We start from the raw sequence: 23,086 nt of genomic DNA, 5'->3' as shown, positions 1-23,086 counted from the left end.
GCACACTTCCTGTAATGCTAGCAAAAAAAAAAATGGCCCCCAAATTTTCTTCCTATAAGAAAACTCTTATGAGCAGCCATCAATCCCCATCATAATTCTTCTAAAAGTTGTAGCATTTCTATTGCTGTTCGTGGGAAGAATAAGATCAAGGATCAGCTTCTTAATGTTGATACGTGTTTCTGAATAAACACTAAATGGTTTCAAAAATCTGTTATTACATGACTATAATCTATTCCTGAAGCAACAGCAAACTGCCATTAGCTCTGCACATTTAGCCAAGTGTTCACAGGCTGAGATATTAGCAAGAACTCGTAGTAACACTTGAAATACATTCAGAACCCAATTTTACGTGCAGTAAGTTTTCTTTAAAAAATTTAAAGCTAGAATACTATTTTTGAGACAAGAACAGGACACAAAAGTACACACTGTACAGATACCTACATCAAACTGTTACTAAGAATACGTGGGACAATTCCACAATTTGGCTTTCTGTGCTTTAGATGGGACTCCTAAAAGGCTCTAAAGTGGGTCTCGTATAGGAAAAACATGTACTAATAGTTAAAGGATATCACATAAATGAAAATCTCATGAATGTTCAGTGTAGAGATTTCCACCAATTACCTTCTCATCGTTTCCTTTAGGCTTCAAATTAATTCAACGAACATTCAGGGAACACCTATTGATTTTGTTTTTAAGGCCATTGTGCTAGGATCTGGGGTTATAGTAATAAAGGCAAACTCCCTGCCATCAAGGCGCTCACAGTCTGGTTCTGAACACCACTAAAGAAACGATCACATGAGAGTGACATTTCCAGCTCTAAGGCAGCAGGAGGTATGTATTATATATACATTTTTTGCGTACCCTTCAATCAAGTAATAAAAAATCTTCCCGTTCGACCCTGTGTGAGGAGGCACTTGTGTGGTTCGGTTTGGCAGGACCACCGCCGTGTTGAAAGTTCCCCCAAACAGCTGTGCCCAGCAGGGCAGTTTCGTTGGGGTCTAGGGAAAGAATAGGGTCAGACTGGTCACAATCAGGGCTGGAGATTTTTTGGAGTCAACTCTCCCAAAGGCAATGGGATCTACTACTTTATTAGGAAAATGGAAAGAAGAAAAGGGAGGGAAACAACGTACCCAGGCGCCCCCACCACATTCTGATTGGACCCACTTAAGCATCTGCAGAGAACAATAAAATGAAAAACACTTCTAGAGGTGAAACTCAAAGGTGAACCTCTGGCTGTGCGGGACAATGGGGGTTCGGCCTTCCCTTCCCTTCCCTTCTAAAGTGATGAAGGAGTTCCAATGTTCTACGAACACTGGAAACCCCAGCGGATCCCTCTAACTCCAGGGCAGCGAAACCACTGGCGGCGGACAGGGGGAAGATTGTCCGCGTGTGAACTGCTACCCTGGGATCCCGACCCACAGCGGCAGCCGCGTCCCTCCGCCCTCCGCGCGACCCCGGGTCCGCGGCACGCTCCCAGCAGCGCGATCCTGCGCCCCCGCCCCCGCCAGGAGCCGCGGCGCGCACAGCCCGGCTGGAGCGCGCACCCGGCACTCAGGCTTCGCTGCGCTCGGAGCGCTCAGACCGCGGCCGCAGCAGCCGGCTAAGGAGGCGAAGTCCTGCACGCCGGGTGACATGCGCCTAGGCTAGCGGCCCCGGGCCCCACCACCGCGCGGCTTTCTCCAGATTCCTCTCGCCGTCTCTCGCTGTCTCTCGCCGTCTCTCGCCGTCTCTCGCTGTCTCTCTCTCTCTCTCTCACACACACACACACACACACACACACACACACGCAACACGCACACGCACGCACGATCTCACTTCGATCTATATACTGGAGGATTTAAAAAAAAAAAAAAGAAAGAAAGAACATTTCCTTCGCGCCCCCTCCCTCTCTACTCTGAGAAGCAGAGGAGCCGCACGGCGAGGGGCCTCAGACCGTCTGGAAATGCGAATCCTAAAGTGCTTCCTCGCTTGCATTCAGCTCCTCTGTGTTTGCCGCCTGGGTGAGTGAGAAGAGCTCGGTGGGGTTTCAGCTCTGGGATCGGTGGGATGCAGGTGGGGGGATTTCAGCGTGTCCGCGACTTGCCGCCGCCGCCATCTAGCCAGGGGGAAAAAGGGACTGCCACTGGGCTCCTACGGAGCGGGCGGCCGCGCGGTGCAGGCAGCTGCGTGGGATTTGCGCACCCCCTCCCCGCCCCTCGCCCTCGCCCCTTCCATCCGCCCGCCGGCATTCGCGCCCCGGTCCCAGGAGACAGAGCTGGGGCTACTCAGATCCCTGCCGCCACCGTTCTTCTCTCCTCTTTTGCAAAGTGTAGAAATAGCCTTTTAGATATACATACGAAGATAAATAAATGACCAGAAATACAACTGTGGTGCGGGGCTGCGTACTGTATTGTCTTTTTTTGCTGTTCATTTTTATGCTACAGGTACGATGGGCTTAAATGAAAAGTACACGTGTCTGATGTGAATTGCAGACACACACACACATCTGAAAGGTAGTAACAGGAACAAGCACCAACCTGAGTTTTCAGGGTTTTTTATTACTTTCAATTTAGTCATATTCAAGTCTGGGCAATTACTTAAAAAGAAAAAAAAAAGTTCAATCAAAATCTCTAGGTTTTGCCAGTGCTGACGAAGTCAGAGGAGAGCTGCAGGTTGATACACTTATTCATAGATTTCATTTTTCATCCACACCATCCAAGTTACATTTAAAACCGAAATTGCATTCTCAAATAGTCAGTTTAAGCATTTCCTTTACCTGCGATGCAGACTCAAGTTTTCCAGTGATTTTCAAGAAGTGCAAGATTGGACTTTTGCATTTTATTAAATAAATGCTTTTTTTCCTTCATTATTTTCCATCGCGATGGAATATAATTGGTTTACGCATTAACCTGAAAGTTACAAAGTGTTGTGCTTCGCTTTGCACGTACACATATTTAATTCTTTTCAGAGGCTCCCAATTTTTAAATTTAGGTGGTTCGTAATAGAGTAGATATTAAGTGTTCATTTTCATCCAATAGATGGTGCTGCTCTTGGCACAGTAACCTTTACAGACAGAAATCATTTTTAAGTTCTAATAAATGAGAATTACATTGCAAATATGGTGATAATTGCCCATAGACCCCCACACACGGACATAATTTAAATTTCAAAGGCTTTATGAAAGTGCTCAGTGGTGGTGTGATGCACAGTTGACACATAAAACATGCAGAGGAATCCCTGGTCCCCAATAATTCTAAAACCTTATAGTCAGTTCTGGAGAAGGGAAGACATTTTAAAAAAGTACTGTGGTCATCAAACACACACCTGTTGAATTCACATTTCTGTTACAGATCTATTTAACAATGAAGCCAGGTCCTCTTAGTACTTAAATTATTTAAGTAAATGTCACAGTAGCAAGGAAATAAACCAGAGAGTATTGCTTTGTATATCTTCAAAACCACATGCCCAGAGCATGTTGTGGATCCTTTTGAAAAAAAAAGTAATGAGATAAAATTCACACATTATACAATTCATCTTTTTAAAATGGTCCAGTGGTTTTTAGTATATTTGTGTAGTTGTGCAGCCATCACCACTATCTAATTCCAGAATGTTTTCATAACCCCAAAAAGAAACCCCATGTTCATTAGCAGCCATTCCCCATTCACCATGACCCCAGCTCTTAGCAACCACTAATCTACTTTCTGTCTCTATAAATTTGCCTGTCCTGGACATTTCGTATAAATAGAGTCATGCAACTTGTGGCCTTTTCTGTCTATCTTTGTTCACTTGGCATAATGTTTTCAGTTTCATCGATGTTATAGCATGTATCAGTACTTCATTCTTTTTTGTGGCTGAGTAATATTCCATTATGTCAATATACTAAATACACCACATTTGCAAAGGTTTTTCTCTGTAAAGCATTATTTGTAGCCAATTTTGTTGTATAGTTTTCAGTTTGTTGGATATTTTCTTTACGTCTTTGGTGATGTAAAATTTAAGTGTAAAGAATTTAACTTTTAAAGACTATCACAAGCTTATGTAATGCTACTGAATGTAAGCTTGCATTGGAACTCAAAATGAGTTTTGTTGAGACTGGAAGGTGATTACTTTTGTATTCCTCACCATTTTAACAAAGTTGGCCTTTTATGTAGTTGCCAACAGGCTGACCTGGAGGCATTGGCAACGTCAAGTAACATAAATATCTTGATTTTGGAGCAGCATGTTTTGAAAAAGTGAGGCAGATTATCTTCAAATGAAAAAGTTAGGCTCCATTTCAATTATTTTTCACTCAGCACCTACTTCAGTGTTTGTGGATGCGTTTACCCCTCATCTTCAGTGTTCTTGGAGCCAATGAGGTAGCCTGACACATGTAATAAGTGCTCAGTAAGGGTCTGTCAACTGACTGAGGCTTGCTGTACAGGAGGACAGCTCAATACAGTTTGAACATTAGGCTGCCTTTCTTACATTTATCCAGGAACAAGTTGTAGAGTTCACTAAGATATTGATTATTAGCAATTAAGAAGGTCTTAGTGATCAGATCATATCACTTTGTATCTAAAATGTCCTGATGTTTTGAACTGGGCATAATAGACCAACTGCTTCTTTCAAATAACTTTCTAGACAAAAAACTTATCCGAATATATGAATCAAGACAAATTTTTCTTGACCCACTGAACAGGTATATCTTATGGGAAAAACCACAGTGGCTTTCCTGTAAGGAGGCTTAACTATGAGTCATAGAGGAGAGGTAGATATTTTACGAGCTTTTAAGGAATAATTTCTTTCAGTTAATGAGAGAATTCAGGATCTTTGAATTAAGTGAATTATAGTGCTGCAAGGTACACCAAATGTTTAAATATTATTATTAAATATGTAATGAATCAGATTCTGAACTTTTTAGTCATGTCTTACTGCTTTAAGAGCCATATTAGGCCGGGCGCGGTGGCTCAAGCCTGTAATCCCAGCACTTTGGGAGGCCGAGACGGGCGGATCACGAGGTCAGGAGATCGAGACCATCCTGGCTAACACGGTGAAACCCCGTCTCTACTAAAAATACAAAAAAACTAGCTGGGCGAGGTGGCAGGCGCCTGTAGTCCCAGCTACTCGGGAGGCTGAGGCAGGAGAATGGCGTAAACCCAGGAGGCGGAGCTTGCAGTGAGCTGAGATCTGGCCACTGCACTCCAGTCCAGGCGACAGAGCGAGACTCCGCCTCAAAAAAAAAAAAAGAGCCATATTAACAACAAATTATACCCAACTCCTCCGCCGCAAGAATTAACTTCTTAATTTATGCTGGTTATAGACTCCGTGAAATTCGATATGTTGTGACTCTCAGTTTGGTGTATTTATCCTCTGAAAACAAATTGTAAACACATATAAAAAATATTCATGTCTTTTGCCCAAATAATAACTAGTCTCTATTCAGAAAATTAATTCCTTTTGATTGCAGAGTTGGAATTTTCTTTATTTCATTTCTCTCTCCTTTTTACATATACTATGGTTGCTTCCAGTCAGGCAAGTTTGCCAGGAGAAATCATTTCATTGATGAATTCATTTCTACTCTTATGTCTGCACTGAGATTTAAGATCTTGCTTAAAATTTTATGTTGTGGGAATTTTGCTCCTGGCAAAAATTCAGGTTTTTCTGGAAGGATGAGCTGCGTTTTCTCATTACCTTTAACTCCGAAAAGATTTGAGTACTGTCTAATATGAGAGACTTTGCTTGACCACCCATTTGCTGACCGTTCAGACTGTTTCATGGAAATGGAACCCCCTCAGTCAGGACCAGAAGATCTCAAAGGAAGGCGTAATTAAGAAAATGTGTTTCATTTTCAGTTACCATCTACGCAAGTGTCTACTAGGTGCAATTTCAGCACTGTACATTTTATGTACATTTTCTCATTTCATTCTCCTCAAAACCCTTTGATATTGGTGTTTTCATCTTACACCTTTTACAAATGAGGGAACCCTGCGCAGAGAACTCAGATAACTTGCCTAACATCACACATCCTGATTCAGCCTGTGTATTCCTTCTGACTCCAGAGCCTGAGGCATTTCCTCTTTTCATTCCCAGGATCAGTTTGCTGTTTGGCATTCACTAGCTTGCTTACATGTGATGTGATGTTACATTTTACAGTCCCATTTGCTTTCCTGAGGATCCCTTTCATGATTTTGCCCATGTACTCTTGTAGTACTTTTTTGTCCTTTTTTGAAAATTAAGGCATAATTTACATTTTTACCATCTTGAAAGTTTTCACAAATGCATATGGTCATGTAACATTCACTGTGCTCCAGATACAGAATCATTCCAGACATGCTATTTTAACTACTCATTCACTAGATGTTCACTAATTGCCTGACATCTGCAAGGCACCATGCTAGGCACTAATAATTCAGCCATGCATCAACATACAGAGAGACTTAAAAACTCATGATGCTCACAACCCAGCTAATCTGATTCAATCCCACAATGAAAACTTTCTTTAAATCTTGTTTTAAATATACTTTTTCTATTCACAACTAGTTGAAAACAAGTCTTTTCCAAATATCTCTTAATGTGTTGAATATGGTAACTCAAATATTTTAAAATGCTTTCTGCTCCATTGAGAATTCCAATGGTAAAAGGCAGAGCCAATTTAAACAAGAGAGAGATATATGTGTATAGACATATATATAAATGTATATGTATGCATATACATAAAAGTGTATATATATATTTATGTGTTTGTGTATATATATATATATTTAACTGTGTTTCAACTTTTACTGTCTTATTGAGATTCATTCCTAGAAGGAACTTCAGGCTACAAAAGGAAACCAATTTTTCTCTGTGTTTGCAATTTGTCAGGGACATGTATAGCATAATGTATAGAAATTAAAAGAAAGAAAAAGTATCATATAGCACAATCTTAAAACACTTACATTTTAGAAATGTCCTGTTTAATACAATAGCCACTAGGCAGTTGGAGCTATGTAATTTAAAATTTATTAAAATAAAACAATTCAGTTTCCTAATCACCCTATCCACATTTCAAGTGCTCGGTAGTCTGTGTGGCTCGTGGCAACCACGTGGGACAGTGCAGACATGGAACATCTCCATCTGGACAGTGTTGTTTTGGAGCAACAACAAAAAAACGCTAGTAAAATAATGATAGAACTCATGAGGAGTCATCAACTCAACTAGAAAAATGTCTAAAGTCGTTAAAATTGTTTGAAGTATTCATGCATGTGAGTTACTTACGGTTTGTATTGTGTTAGCCTGCAAACATCCTAGAAACATGATGGGGCCTTTGGTAGAGCAGCAATAGGTGAAAAGAATTCAGTGGCCATTTTGTGGCCTTTATGGACTGAGGTTGAACAGAAGAGATTAACCGCTGGTTCAGGATTGAGTGCTCTGCTCCCACAGCACATTTTCCATAATTTATTCTGGTATCCACTGTATTGTTTTTCAATTTATCTGTGTCAACTCGACTACATTATTTGAGGGTAAAGAATCCATTCTTACATTCATCGTTCATTCATTGTTAAATTCATTCATTGAAGAATTCAATGAAAACTTCGATCAACATTGCATTCTTGAACTTAACACTTACAGTAGGTGCCAATAAATCTTTAATGTATAAGGTTATAGAAAGATTGTACCGTGACGCTTCTTAGAAAAAAAAATAGTTGTTTGTTGTTGAGACTGGCAATTTTCACTGGTCTTTCCCTCTTTTGATTATGATCTCAGTCTGGGAGTAAGGCCAGTATTCACCTTGACCTGTCCATCTTTTTTTTTTTTTTTTGAGACGGAGTCTGGCTCTGTCGCCGGGCTGGAGTGCAGTGGCCGGATCTCAGCTCACTGCAAGCTCCGCCTCCTGGGTTTTACGCCATTCTCCTACCTCAGCCTCCCGAGTAGCTGGGACTACAGGCGCCCGCCACCTCGCCCGGCTAGGTTTTTTTTTTTTTTTTTTGTATTTTTAGTAGAGACGGGGTTTCACCGTGTTAGCCAGGTTGGTCTCGATCTCCTCCTGATCTCGTGATCCGCCCGTCTCGGCCTCCCAAAGTGCTGGAATTACAGGCTTGAGCCACCGCGCCCGGCCGACCTGTCCATCTTTAATGTCACTTTTGGTATGCAAACTTCACTTTCATTGATTCTCCCAGAAATACACGTAAGCATATAAGCATCCTCTATGAGGCTGGAGCTGTCATGAATGTGATTAGTGCCTGTACAAGCATCACATAGATCCAAACACTATCTGTACATGGAAAATAAAGCTCCTGTGATTGATACTGAATGTGTACTTAGAAGCAGTCTTGAGGGAGCTTTTAATTCTAGATGAGTTGGCACCAATGAGTATTGGATACATCCCAGGCGGCCAGAACATCAAGTCAGCTAGTGTGCCACTTTATATGTGTCTAAGTGCATACTCCTGTGCTGCTCTGGTGTTGGGGAGGAGAGGGCAATGGGGGATGCAGGGTGGTCAGTAATGAGAAATAAAGTATCTTGAGCCCATGAACACTGTATTTTCAGTCAGCCAAAAGCTATCATATTGGTTTAAGTCTCCTCTAGTCAAGAAGGCCATAAGAAATAGTGGCACAAAACAGTTTTGAAAACTAGGCAAATGATGGGAAGTGCAGTTTCATCATGTGGCTGTATGTGCTTTTAGAGTTTGTCAATAGTTTTATCATTAATCCTAGAGATGATGTGCTGCACAAGTTTAACTCTGCACATAGCAAATACTTGAACTGAGTTGAATTCAAATGGAATGGGGCATGGGATCAGTTAAAAATCTTCATAGGAGTCAAAAGCAGAAAAAAAGGAGATGATCTTTTGTTAGGATATTTGCTTTATTTTCTTCTAACCTCCCTTCCTCCCTTCCTTTTTTCTTTCCTTCCTTCCTTCTATTTTTCCTCCCTTCCTCTTTCCTCCTTTCTTCCCTCCCTTCCTGCTTTTATCCTTCATTCATTTATTCCCTCCTTTTCTTTTTCTTTTTTTGTTGCTATTTTCTCTTCAGCTTCACTTTCTTTTGGCATGAGTTTAAGATAATTAAATGAACTTAAGTTTGCTCAGCACTTGATGAAAAGTTTGATAGGGAAGAGATTAATGCTATTTGAAACCATTAGTTAAAAGTATTTTTACCGTGTTAATATCATTTGGGGGTCTTCGTAGTTAACATCATTTTTAAAGTATGAGTTGACAGATGTTTCTGCCTAAATATTTCAGTGTGGTAAAATGGGCTGGTTGTCTTTTTTTTCCCCCTTCTGATATTTGCCCACAGATATTAAAGTAAACTCAGTTATTCTGGGTACTGGTTAATGTGAACTTTTTGGTCTTATTCAATAAGTACAAGTCAATTTATGTGTACACTAACGGGGGATAGTTTTTTTTACAAGTTTCCTTGGAAATACAGTACTTGGGTATTTGGAAATAATGTATTCATTAGTAAGAAAGAAGGATTTTCTGTTAGAATATTCATAACTATGATGAGAATACAGATATCTTCTTGCTGTTGGAGAAACATTGTACCCTCTCTTTCTGCCTTCCCCTTTAGCACTTACTGGATAAATTTTCCACTTTTTCACTGTCACTGTCTGAACTGCTTATTTCTTGAATCCTAAAGCTCTAATGTATTTACCTAAGGATGGGTCTCACTATGAGCTCTTTTCTCTGAACTGATTAACTCAGTACCTAGAGTAGGAATAAAATAAAATATCGATTTTTAAAATGACCCCTTTAAGGAGAGATCATGGTAATAACCAGAGTCTTGATTACATGCTTAAAACATACTGGCCAGATATAAGGAAGTTTCTAGATTTTCTAATGGTTTTTATTCATTTTGTTATCGGATTAAAAATTATTTCTACTATTAAATTTTTACCCACTTGCATTCTGACACATTTTCTTGAATAGGTTATGTCAAGGTGGTGGTGTCTCAGCTGCCACACAGAGTTGTGCAAAATCATGATCTGCCCAAAGGAGCATAAGGATATCCTTGAGGAGCATGTGGGATATTATTGTCATGTGTGTTTTAGTGCTCAAAAATGCTGACAACCATTTATCTAGGTTGATAAGTCTCAATCCTGGCTGCATTTTTTGAACTTACTTAGTGTTATGGACTGAAAGTTTGTGTCCCCTCCAAAATTCATGTGGAAGCCCTAACCTGCCAATGTGATCGTATTTGGGGATAGGGCCTTTGCAGGGTAATTAGGTCATGAGGGTGAAGCTGTCATGCATGGGTTTAGTGCCTGCATAAGAAGAGAAAGAGACCAGAGTCCTCTCTCTATCCCCCATGTAAAGACACAGCAAGAAGGCAGCCATCTGCAATCCAGAAAGAGAGCCCTCGCCACGAGTCAAATCTGCTGGCCTTTTGATCTTAACTTCCCAGCCTCCAGATCTGTGAGAAATAAATGTCTGTTATGTTAACCACCCAGTAAATGGTATTTTGTTATAGCAGCCCAAGCTGACTATGCACCTGGGAGACTTTTAAATCATACTGATGCCTAGGCATTAGATCAAGTACTTCAAAATGTATGGGTGCTGAGCCCAGACATGGACATTTTCTTAAAACTCTCCAGGTGATTATAGAGCACAGCCTGGGACTAAAACCACAAATCGGCCGGGCGCGGTGGCTCAAGCCTGTAATCCCAGCACTTTGGGAGGCCGAGACGGGCGGATCACGAGGTCAGGAGATCGAGACCATCCTGGCTAACACGGTGAAACCTCGTCTCTACTAAAAAATACAAAAACTAGCCGGGCGAGGTGGCGGGCGCCTGTAGTCCCAGCTACTTGGGAGGCTGAGGCAGGAGAATGGCGTAAACCCAGGAGGCGGAGCTTGCAGTGAGCTGAGATCCAGCCACTGCACTCCAGCCCGGGCCACAGAGTGAGACTCCGCCTCAAAAAAAAAAAAAAAAAAAAAAAAACCACAAATCTAGGCCAACTTCATGACACTACTAATTTTAGTTCATTTTTCTTAAGGTGGAGATACTGGCAGGTTTTATGCTGTCCTAAAACAAAGCTAATGCCACAAGACAAAGGTCCTGGAAATTTTCCCGTCTCTCTCTCTCTTCTTAAGGCAGTTTCAGTTTCAGAGTAACCCTAGAAGGAGGAATATGCTCTGTGGTGGTTGACCTCATGGTCTTTGAAAGCCAGGGAAACTTCAGGAGGCCAGGCAGTCTTGGAGTGGGTCCAAAGATTCAAGTCTATCAGCAGGTAGGAGGATAAATGAACCACCTTCTGAGATGGGGACTCCAAATGACCTTTATCCAGACACAGGGACATAATATCATTCATTTCATCAATGATACATATTCTCGTTCTCCATTATTTATTTTCTTTCTCCATACATAATTTGTTAGAACTTGGCTTTTTGTTTACTTTTATGAAATATATATTAACATTTAGCTATTGCTTTTTCATTTTAGCAATTTGTGTTTTTTGTGAAATTATTAATCAGGTCTAGGCTATTTCTTTTTATTCTATTTAAAAAGCACCAATAACTCCATTTAAAAATGAACAGTGAACTTTTCTAGGTGTTTCAAATAACTGCTTTAATATATTTATTAATGATGACACAAGTACAAATTAATTTAATGAATCATTATAGAGCATCTTCCTTGGGATAAATATTCCTCCAGAGAGACTATTCTTCTCATGGCCAGCTGAACTTTTACAAGATAGAAAGATGCATACATAAGTAAGTCTCATACATGATGGAGTTTCTGGCATATGAGAGTGTGAGTTGTGTGGAGATATACTTAGTCTTAAATTCACCTCTTGGAAAGTTTCTAGTAGGAGACTGGGTTGGATATAGACCATTCAGGATGAATGGATAGAGCTTCAGGGGTCACCATGGGAGCAGAGGGCATCAGAGGCATTAAGGTTGGCATGCAGAGAAACATGGACTGAAAGTGAGAACGTAGTAATTGGAGGGAGGGAACAGTAGGGAGAGGAGTATAACAGTAAAAGGTCTCAAATGGTAGGTAGGATTTACAGTGGCCAATTGAAGTGTTCTGAGTTTGAAATCTATTCATTATACAATGGGAAATTAAAGGGTTTTGAGCAGTGAAATGAATGGAATAGATCTCTTTATTTTAGGGAGATAACTCAGGTATCAGAGCATAGGGTGGATTGAAGCTGAGGGAGACAGGAAATCCGGAAGCTTGGTTAAAAGCCTCTTAAGGCCAGGTGGGGTGGCTCACGCCTGTAATCCCAGCACTTTGGGAGGCCAAGGCGGCGGGTCACAAGGTCTGAGATCGAGACCATCCTGGCTAACACGGTGAAACCCCGTCTCTAATAAAAATACAAAAAAATTAGCCAGGCGTGGTGGCGGGCGCCTGTAGTCCCAGCTGCTGGGGAGGCTGAGGCAGGAGAATGGCGTGAACCTGGGAGGCAGAGCTTGCAGTGAGCCAAGACTGCACCACTGCACTCCAGCCTGGGTGACAGAGCAAGACTCTGTCACACACACACACAAAAAAAGCCTCTTACACGGTGGCAGTCGCAGTGGAAATTTATGGGTCATTTGGGGTATAATAATAACATTCTCTTTATAGAATTCTTTAATGTTTAACAAGCACTTTCAGATACATTATCTCACTTGATATGAATGTAATTGGTATAATTGGTAGGACATTGTGCCACTCTCTGGAGTAAGTCACTGGTGATCCTTAAGGGAGTATCTTCTCTTTTTTTTTTTTTTTTTTTTTGAGACAGAGTCTCGCTCTGTCACCCAGGCTGGAGTGCAGTGGCCGGATCTCAGCTCACTGCAAGCTGCGCCTCCTGGGTTTACGCCATTCTCCTGCCTCAGCCTCCCGAGTAGCTGGGACTACAGGCGCCCGCCACCACGCCCGGCTAGTTTTTTGTCTTTTTTAGTAGAGACGGGGTTTCACCAGGTTAGCCAGGATGGTCTCAATCTCCTGACTTCGTGATCCGCCCATCTCGGCCTCCCAAAGTGCTGGGATTACAGGCTTGAGCCACCGCGCCCGGCAGGGAGTATCTTCTCTGGGAAGGTGAAGGTGTAGCATGGAACACATAGAATCAGAGAAATATCCAGGAAGGAAACAAGAAGGCAGCAAATACATATAATTCTACAGAAGTTGATGACTTGGAGGGAAGAAAGAAGAGAGAGGAATAGAGGATCGTTGCTTGAAAACTGCTTGTCTATTGAATGGTGAAACTCTAAATTTGTTAAGACAAGACAGGAATTGACTCTAGACATTTTCTCTGAACGGATTAACTCAGTGCCTTGAGTAGCAATACGAGGAAATAGTGCTGCGTAAAATGATTATTTTTTTTTTTAGAGATTAGAGTCACAACTTAACTAAAACAAGCAAAGATTTTTTTAAAGGATGGATTTGAGCATATTTATAATTTTAGGTTAATCTTATCAAGTGCCAATATCAAAACTACTTACTTCATTCACCTTTCAAACCCTTGTATTTGTCCTTTTTACAGTGAACACATGTACTATTGTGACATTTCAGCCAGCACTCTGCCAGTACACAGGCTTTCTTAACCACAAGTTCAGATTACTTGAAGGCCATCATATTTATGTCCATTAACTAGCATCTTTGTAAATTGCTTACAACTTGTATTTTATATAAAAATAGTATAATGGAAAATAATGCATAGAATAGACTTCGCAGAATTTGTTTAAAAATTGACTTTAGCAATTTTTTGTTGTTGTTTTTGAGACTGTTTGAGTCTTGTTGCCCAGGCTGAAGTGCAATGGTGCAATCTCGGCTCACTGCAACCTCCGCCTCCCGGGTTCAAGTGATTCTCCTGCCTCAGCCTCCCAAGTATTTGGGATTACAGGCATATACCACCATGCCCAGCTAATTTTGTATTTTTAATACAGATGGAATTTCTCCATATTGATCAGGGTGGCCTCTGACTCCCAACCTCAGGTGATCCGCCCTCCTTGGCCTGCCAAAGTGCTGGATTACAGGCTTGAGCCACTGCGCCTGGCCAGTCTTTTCTTTAACTCATGAAAAATACAATAGAATTGTTTACTCTATGTCTCTTAAGATACATTAAGATACATGAATTGGTAAATTAACCAGTCATTAAGTTTAGGAAAGAGAGAAGGTAGCAGCTTTCAATACTGAAATATAAGCATATTTTTTCCTTATGTAATGAGAAAACATAGACATGTGTGTACAAGTTGAATGCCAAACTTGTCTATTTTAAAAGTATGACTAAATCGATTTTCAATAGAAATGTTTGCTTACTGTAAAGTTTCCTTTGGTGGCTTTCAGGTGGGGAAATGACATGTAATGGTTTATATATATAAATACATTTATATAAATATGTTATATGGAAACATAGATGTATATGTGCATATATGCATCTATATGCATACCTAAATAAGGACATATAAAAATGCGTATACATAAATGTATATATATACACAAATGCATGTGTATATTTCATGTATATGCATTATTTTCCTGCTGCTAAAAACTGATACTGCTTTATTTTAAATGTTAAAAGATTATATCCTTTGGAAACATTATTATGTTTAATTGTAGCATATATCCTGGATATTTTGAGCCTGACATTTTCCTGCCTCCAACATAAAGAAAGGACAGAAAGAATGCTGCTGCTTCCTGTGACCTGAATACACTGTCGGCCCTCTCCAAAGGATTTGGGTCCAGTTAGAGCAGTGGAACTCAGTTCAGCACGTTTGTTGAATGTTTGCTCTGTGCTCCACACTGTCCTTGGTCTTTCTAAATAAATTGTTTTTGTCTTTGCAGAGTTAATCTGGTTACAGATATGAATCGTACTCTAGTGGGAGCATACCAGAAAAGAGAATAATAATGTAAATGCTAGACTATTTGGACGAGATTTTAAGTCAGTGAAAGTCAGAAAAAGGAAAGACAAAATAAAGACGTGAATTCATTTTTTAAAAAGTCTCTGAGCATATGAGCAGCACTTCTTCCTTTTGAACATGGATGGACCATTTGCAGTTGCATTCAGTATTACGAGCCTCCTTTGTGCCCCTCCCCGTCATTTTTGCTGCATTCAAGAAATGTAAAAATAACCCTGTATTACTCATTTTAGATTATTTACTTAAGGAGAAGCTTGAATATGAATGTTTGTTGGTTTTTGTCTCTACTCTAAAATGCACTTAGGGTTCCGCAGCATTCCACTTTATCGCGTTCAAAATAATTGGGTAAGTAGGAAAAGACATAAGCAAAATGTGTATGTTAAAACACTCGTCTTGTATGTTCTGTTCAACACCTACCACTAGAAAAATGTCACATAATTTCCACAGTTAAGTCTATCCCAACTTGAGCCTTAATTTTTGGTGGTGGCAGCTGCTATTTTGCAACAAAGGTAGACTCTTGGTGCCAAAATTTCCAAGAATGATTTAGGATACATATGATTCTTGGTCACTCTGGAGAATTTTGAACGAAAATGCAATGGTGTCTGAAAAATGGATCCCTGTGAAAGAAGCACAAAGAGTGAAATCATATTTAATTAGCCAAGAGTGGCTAGTGTATGTTGCCATTAAATCCATTAAATTACAGCACATCTGGGCACCATCCATCCCACAAGAAAGTAACCAATGATGCTTCTGTCTTATCTGTGAGTCCAACTTATTTTCTCCTAAGTTCTCATTACTTTTTAACTATTCAGTATTCTTGGCATAAGAAATCAAGAAAACACAAGATGCTCCCATGTTTCTCAATAAATTATTCAAAATGTTATACCAACCCCTCCCCACCCCCAAAATGGCAAAATGCCCGTAAGAAAGTATTTCACTTCCCTATTTGGAAGGAGCTTTTCAAGACATCCTCTTTTACTTCACATTTTAAAATTAGAATTCTATAGCATCTGTCAATTTGGAGGGGGAAAAACACTTACAATCTTTACAAACATGACAAGAGACTAAGTTGTATTAGACTTGATGGCATTCAGGCAAGCAAAGATCAAATATTCAGCCAAAGAGTCTCTCTACTAATGATAATGGCATATAAACCCTTTTATGGTAACACGGGTTGGGTCTTCTACTGGCAGAGAAAGTGTATCTTTATGCAGTGAGTTCTCACTCTTAAATACATGGGGAGTGCTGGGTTTTAAAATGTGAGGCTTTGAGACTGTAGTACACAGTTTGCTGGAGATGCGTTTGGGTGATTGAGCTACTGGGGAAAACACACTGAAAATAGGTCATCAAGAGAAGATTGATATAGACTTTTTTGTGTGAAAGTAATTATGCTTGATTATTGCAGTCTGTTACAATCCAATATGCCAGACTATGCAATTTCAATGAGAAAATACTAATATGTGCACATATAATCCTACTTAGGATTGTAGACTGAAGTTTAAATTCCTACTGATTAATCCTCAGTAGGTCTTTATCTGGTATTCAGTAATAAAGAATGAAAAGTTTTTTGCAAATTGTATATGTTCTTGTTCATTCACTTAAAAGTCCCAAATACATATGTTAGTTCATCAAAAACACAGCTGAAACATTCCACTCTATTAAATGTAACACTCGCGTGCATGTGTGCACACACACACACACAGCCATAAAAATAGTAACAAACCCATCTACTATCAAAGTAGGAAATCTTCACCAGCCTACTTTGTTGCCTGGATGTATACTGTTCAATAAACACTTTATAGTTATTACTTATTTGACATAAATTATTGCCTAAGTCCAATGTTAAGAGACTTTTTGCAGGTTTATAGCAATGACTGTTGAAATGATTTAAGGAACTGGATTCTTAGGACTTTCCTTTTACATAATGTGTTTCTGTAATTCTCAGAAAGCAATTCTACAATTGACTTTAATAACAAAACACAATACAGGTATGCCAGGGTCCCCATCCATGGAAAACTTTGAGAAAATAATGAACAAAATTTTGTGTTTTTTCTGCTCATCAGGGGAAAGGACCTATAGGTTCTTTTGAGTTTTGATGTCATATGATACTCTTACCAGGGCATGCAAAGTGCTTCAAAACCTGAACTCTGGCTACCTGTCCAGCTTTAGTTGAATCTCCACATGTGTGCTCCTTTCCTTGGGCTCAGTCTTTCCTCTTCTTGTGGTGGATTTTGGCCCCATGCATTCCTGTTGTCTTTTACTTTGTCTGTGAAACTTTCTCTAACACATCATTGTCCCCTTCCACAGGAAGGGAAACATCATCTCATCCACGATGGCACAGCACTCACTCACATCGCGTGACCGTTGTTTCCATGACTGTATCTTCAAGGAGTCTGGTCTCCTCATGGGATATAGCCACTGGGCTCTAAAGACTTATTGCTCATATAGTAGGTGCTCAGTAAATATTTGTGGCATAAGTGAGTGGGTGAAATTACGTCAATTGCAATGACTTGAAAAATAGAAAATACAATAATTTCTGCCCAGTCAAATGTTAAATGCTGCTACCACCTCAACTAATTCTGTACCCCCATTTGGCAGAGTCAGCAACTCAAGATCACATTTGCAGCATTTGGAATTAGAATTCAGTTCACCCTCAAATTCACTCAATCCCTCTTATTTTTTTTTTTTTAAAGGTAAACAGAAAGTAGGTCAATCAAATCACATTCTCGTTTTAACAGGTCCAAGAGTCTATATAGATTTTGCACTGAACTGGCACACAATCATGGACAACTTCCTAAGGGCTTTTACTCATGGCATTCAGAGTTTTGAGAAAGAAAATGAAGTGATTGGAATAGAGTACAATAGTGAATGCAGAAGAAGGGAAGAAAGATGACTGTGGCCAGAAACACGAGAGAAAGAGAACTATAAGTTTCTTTATTCTAAGTAGTGGTGGGAGAATCTACTTTTTGGCCTGCACAGCGGATGCACCATTTCTATGGGTAAGTTTTCCCTATGTTTCCTGTCAAGCCGGGGTTTTAAAGAAACAAAAAGATACCGGATCCCTCTCGCTAACACCTCTTCATCCCTCCAACACCCCAGCCAGTGCCAGCCAAGAGCATTTCTCTCAGTTCCTTTTATCCCTTTCTACCAAGAACAAGATCTGAGATATGTGAGATCCTGTTTGATTCAAGCTTGGAGAAAGCACTGTATATTTTACAGCCACTGGTTACCTGTTGCTGTCAATAGCTGTATTGTCAGCATTTTGTCATGGATCGAATGCTTTAAAATTTTTGAGCAGCATAAAAGATTTGTAGAGGAAAAGTTATTTTCCTTAGAAACAAGAGGCAGTGTTTGTTGATGCTTCAAAGTCTTAAAAAATGTAGGAATATTAGAGTTATGCCTTGCCCTGCTTGGTGGGTTTTGAGTGACATTCTGAGACCATATATTTTGTGTCAAGAATCAGTTTCCCTTCTTTGGGCCGCTGACATTGTTTAAAGTATAGGTGAAGAGTCCCCAGTAAGACATGTGAAACAGTAAGGGGCTGTGAAAAAAACAGATTGCTAAAAAAATAGTCTATCAAGATGGGGCAAATGTTTAGGGGAATACTATCGAAGGTAGTGTTATGTTCAATAAAAGATGGCTGAAATAGTTATGAGACTAATAGACAAATGGAAATGATTTACACAAACTTCTGTAACTGCCCAGTTCTGTGAAAAACAATAGGAAAATCCAATTCAGAAAACATTCATCCCTATCAGAATTAGAATTAGGATAATGGATCTGCCAAAATATGTAATCGCTTACACTGAAAGAATAGCCATTACTTTTAACTTAGGGTGAATTTGACTACTATTGAATAATAGGCGATTTAAGAAATTATTTTGAACTGTTTGTTTCAATATGCCAGGACAAATTGTAATCGTTATAATTTAAGAAATATGTAATTAAGAGAAAATAGCACATCTGAGGGAAGTAATTACAGTGCTCAGATGTTAATTAAGAGACACTAAAAAACAGACTACTTATTGAAATAGTGATGTTTGATAGAATATTAGCTATGTTATGAAAAGTTTAAAAGCTATTATTGTATTACATATTGGCTAAAAGTGACAGTATTTGATCTAATGAAGAATTGGCAAATAGCTATAAGCAATGATTAAGGCTCCTGTGGAACTTAATTTGGATAAATCAGGTTTTAAAACACAATTATATAGGGAACAAATTAAAGTATTGAAGTTTTAAAATTATGAGCACAGAAAGGAATTAGATAGGTTTAAAATTAATTTTTAAGAATGAACACTTTCATCCCACTTTCAAAAGTCTTTATTTTTTACAAAAAGTTTTTAAAATGAGGCCTGAGTCAAACATTTCAGTATGAGAAGTCTTGCACAAAATGTAGCCGTTGTAGTTACGGTCCTTTGGAAGCAGTATTAGTCATAAAACTATGTTTAGTCTATGTATTAGGATAAATTTACTTTGGCTTCTGAAGTTTTTGATAAGGAATGATCTTCTGTGCAAAAGCAGAAAGGGCTGTAAAATACAAGAGAGTGTAGACAAAGGTACCGTTAATTACTGTAGAAGGACTTCCTGCCATCCTGAAGCAAGGTTTTGTGTGAATGTTTACAGCTGACTGTCAAATCTTCAGTTATAAAATTCAATTTTTGTGCGTTATATCCATTCATAATTGAAGCATTGGTGTTTTAGTTCAAATTACTAGCTTAGCATATGATAATCAGCAAATGTGGTTAAAATAATGGGTGGTTCCTAACATGCTGTTATTCCTACCATTAGAGAAAAATAAAACAAAAACCAAAAACTCCTCTTGACTTCTGCCGCCTTTCTCCCCTTCCATTGCCTGCTAAACTTTTGGGAAGAGTTTTCTATAGTCATTATCTATTTTCTCTCCTGTCCTTTGCTCCTGAACTCACTTTAAACAGGGTTCTGCTCTTTTTGGGTTCTGCCAAAAAAAAAAATCCTTATCAGTCTCACCAGTGTCTCTGTCGTTGGATATCCAATAGTCCAATAGTCAGTGTTCTTGGTCCTCACTTTATGGACCTACCAAGAGCTTTTGATTGTTATCATTGTGTCATTCCAGAGATCCTTTGTTCACCTGACTTACAGGATGCCATACTTGTCTTTCCTGCCATCTCACTAGCCACATACATTGTACTCCACTGGCTTCCTCAATCTCTTTTTCTAGTTCCTTCTCATCCTCCCAACTTCTAAACATTATAGTCCTTAGAGTTCTTCCTTGGGCTACTTCTGTTTTATGTCTTGCAATATTTGCATGTCTGTCTCATACCTGTATTCTCTACATTGATAACTCCCAAATTTGTCTTTCTAGACCAGAATTTGTATCTGAACTCCAGGGTCATATATTCCACTATCCATTTAGATATGTAACACACTTCTCAAACTTGACATGTTCAAACTTGATCTCCTGATCTTCATCCCATCTCAACTCCTACTTCCTGTGTCTTCTTTATCCCAATAAATAACAACTGCAATCAGTTGTTTAGGACAAAAATCTTGGAGCCACTTTTAATTCTTCCATCTCTCTTACAGCCTACACATAATCTTCCATTGCAAATGTCAATATTGCTCCTGGGTTACCTTTTCTCATGATCTCCATCCACTGCTACCACCTATCCAAGTTTGCATCACGTCTTCTTGGGTTATTTCATTGGCTTCCTTAGCTGGTGTCCCTGCTTGGCGACACAAATCAGCCAGGGTGATTTTGTTCAAATGTAGGTCAGATCATGTCACTCTCCAATTTCTTGTTTAACTCAGAATAAAATCCAAAATCTCTACTCATGAAGTGTCCATCAAGCCCCAAATGCTCTGGCCTCCTATTCTCTTTTTATTTTTTAAACAAATTATTTTATTATTATTTAGAGATAAATCTCCTCTGTCAACAAAGCTGGAGTGCAGTGGTATGATCAGAGCTCACTGTAGCCCTGACCTGGTAAGGTAAAGCAATCCTCCTACCTCAGCCTCCCGAGTAACTGGGACTATAGGCATGTGCTAGCACGCCTCGCCTTTTTTTTTTTTTTTCAAATTTGTCGTAGAGACGGAATTTATCTATGTTGCCCGGGCTAGTTTCGATTTCCTGGACTCAAGTGAGCCTCCTGCCTCAGCCTCCCAAAGTTCTGGGATTACAAACTTGAGCCACCATGCTTAGCTCTCCTGTTACTTCTTCAGTGACCTCCCACGCCACCCTCCCCTCACTCCCCTCTTTTGACCTCACTGTCCTCCTAGCCTTTCTGGATCACCAAGGCACATTCTTTTCAAGGCCTTTACTGTTGCTGTTCTCTCAATTTGGAATGCCTTTCTTTTATAGTTATTTATGATCCACTTCCTCACCTCCTTTGGTTTTGTTCAATGATACTTTTTCATTGAGGACTTTCCTGGACACACTACAGTGATATTGCAACCACCTCTCTTCTCAGATGTTCTCTGTCTTCCCCCTCTTTATCTGTCTCCTTAGTTCTTATCACTCATGCGTTTTCCTAAATTATTTTATTCTCTATCTCTTCCCATTGGAGTGTAAGCCCCATGAAGGTTTTTGTGTTCGTCCACCATGTAGCCCTAGCCCCTAGCATAATGCCTGGTATATGATAGGTGCTTAGTAAATATTTGTTGAATAAAACAACCTCTTTTTTTTTTTTTAAGTTTGATTTTGCTTGAATCCTATTTTGGCTGATATCACTGCTTCTTTTTTTAGTTTGTATTGCCATATATAACTTGCATTTCAGTTATATTCGGTGTCATTTTATTTTTGACATTTTATGTAACTTTTTATTAATGTTAAATGAACCTTGAAAACATCATATAATCACATTTTGACCTTGTCTGAAATCTTAGTATACTTTTTCAGCATTTTTCCTTCATCTTGTTTGATTTTTTGTATCTCTCCATGCTAATTGTGTTACATACTCTCTGGTTTTTGCTTTTTGCATTGTCTAGTCGTTGCATTTATCATTTCTAGGTCACATTTTTAATTATTCTAGACATTAACTAGTAAAATGCCTTAAGATTTTTTTTCTGTCGTTGTCAAAAGTGAAACTGTTTTTTGAGTCATGCACTACAGCAGAGAAGAAATGCATTACCACCCACCACCAGCCGCCTTCTTCCAGCTCCCTCTAACTTCCTCGTCACTGTCACTTAGTATTGTGAATACAAATTTGTGGTTTCTTTTTTTTTTTTTTTTGAGACAGAGTTTCGCTCTTGTTGCCCAGGCTGGAGTACAATGGCGCAATCTCGGCTCATTGCAACCTCCGCCTCCTGGGTTCAAGCGATTCTCCTGCTTCAGCCTCCCAGGTAGCTGGGATTGCAGGCATGCACCACCACGGCCGGCTAATTTTGTATTTTTTAGTAGAGACGGGGTTTCACCGTGTTGTTCAGCCTGGTCTTGAACTCCTGACCTCAGGCGATCTACCCACCTCGGCCTTCCAAAGTGCTGGGATTACAGGTGTGAGCCACTGCGCCCGGCCAAATTTGTTTTTTTTTTTTTTTTTTTTTTTTGAGACGGAGTCTTGCTCTGCCGCCCAGGCTGGAGTGCAGTGGCCGGCTCTCAGCTCACTGCAAGCTCCACCTCCCGGGTTCACGCCATTCTCCTGTCTCAGCCTCCCGAGTAGCTGGGACTACAGGCGCCCGCCTCGTCGCCCGGCTAGTTTTTTGTATTTTTTTTTTAGTAGAGACGGGGTTTCACCATATTAGCCAGGATGGTCTCGATCTCCTGACCTCGTGATCCGCCCGTCTCGGCCTCCCAAAGTGCTAGGATTACAGGCTTGAGCCACCGCGCCCGGCCAAATTTGTTATTTTAAATACAGAATGTGCTTAAGTGTTTTTGTTTTTTACATTTTCTTTGGATATTCATACAGCAGCCAGCCTAACAAAAATTATTTGTATTATTTTTTATGTCTTAGAGCTTATAGTTTGTTGCTTTATACCATAATTTTAGCATTTGGGGTTGGGCTGTTCCTTGAAGTAATTGTTTAAAGTGTTGTGAGATAACTTGTTTTCTGTGTAAGACATATATGTTATGTCTTTTTCTTCTTCACATGTGCAAGACAACCTGGATGCAAATAAAATTATTTGGTTACAACTTTTTTTCTTACAAAACATATGGTCTCTGCTTTTCTATGTTATGGCATTTAGTGTTTCTAAGAAAAGAATGGAAAGTTCCACCTCAAGGCCACCTCTTTTATGCCAGAACTGGCATATTTAATGGCTGCAGGAGGAATTGGGGTGGTGGGATAGGAAATCTTCAAAACTTAGTACCTGCCTGGTAAAAGGAAGAGA

The 23,086-nt window shown here is 39.7% G+C and overlaps 1 protein-coding gene across 4 annotated transcripts in view; it reads left to right on the top strand.

Annotated features, from left to right (window-relative positions):
• The first annotated feature begins 1,506 nt into the window (after nt 1–1,506).
• PTPRZ1 (protein tyrosine phosphatase receptor type Z1) overlaps nt 1,507–23,086 on the top strand; it is a 195,769-nt gene continuing 174,189 nt past the window's right edge. For all 4 annotated transcript variants that reach the window (XM_033192358.1, XM_033192360.1, XM_033192359.1 and 1 more), the window contains exon 1: nt 1,507–2,000. In XM_033192358.1, coding sequence (XP_033048249.1) covers nt 1,943–2,000 — 58 coding nt within the window. In that variant the 5' untranslated portion in view covers nt 1,507–1,942. The remainder of the gene's footprint in view (nt 2,001–23,086) is intronic.

This window comes from Trachypithecus francoisi, unplaced genomic scaffold, assembly GCF_009764315.1.
Source record: "Trachypithecus francoisi isolate TF-2019V2 unplaced genomic scaffold, Tfra_2.0 Lachesis_group4, whole genome shotgun sequence".
In the NCBI taxonomy this organism is placed as follows: domain Eukaryota; kingdom Metazoa; phylum Chordata; class Mammalia; order Primates; family Cercopithecidae; genus Trachypithecus; species Trachypithecus francoisi.
This window is presented reverse-complemented; position numbering and strand designations above follow the sequence as displayed.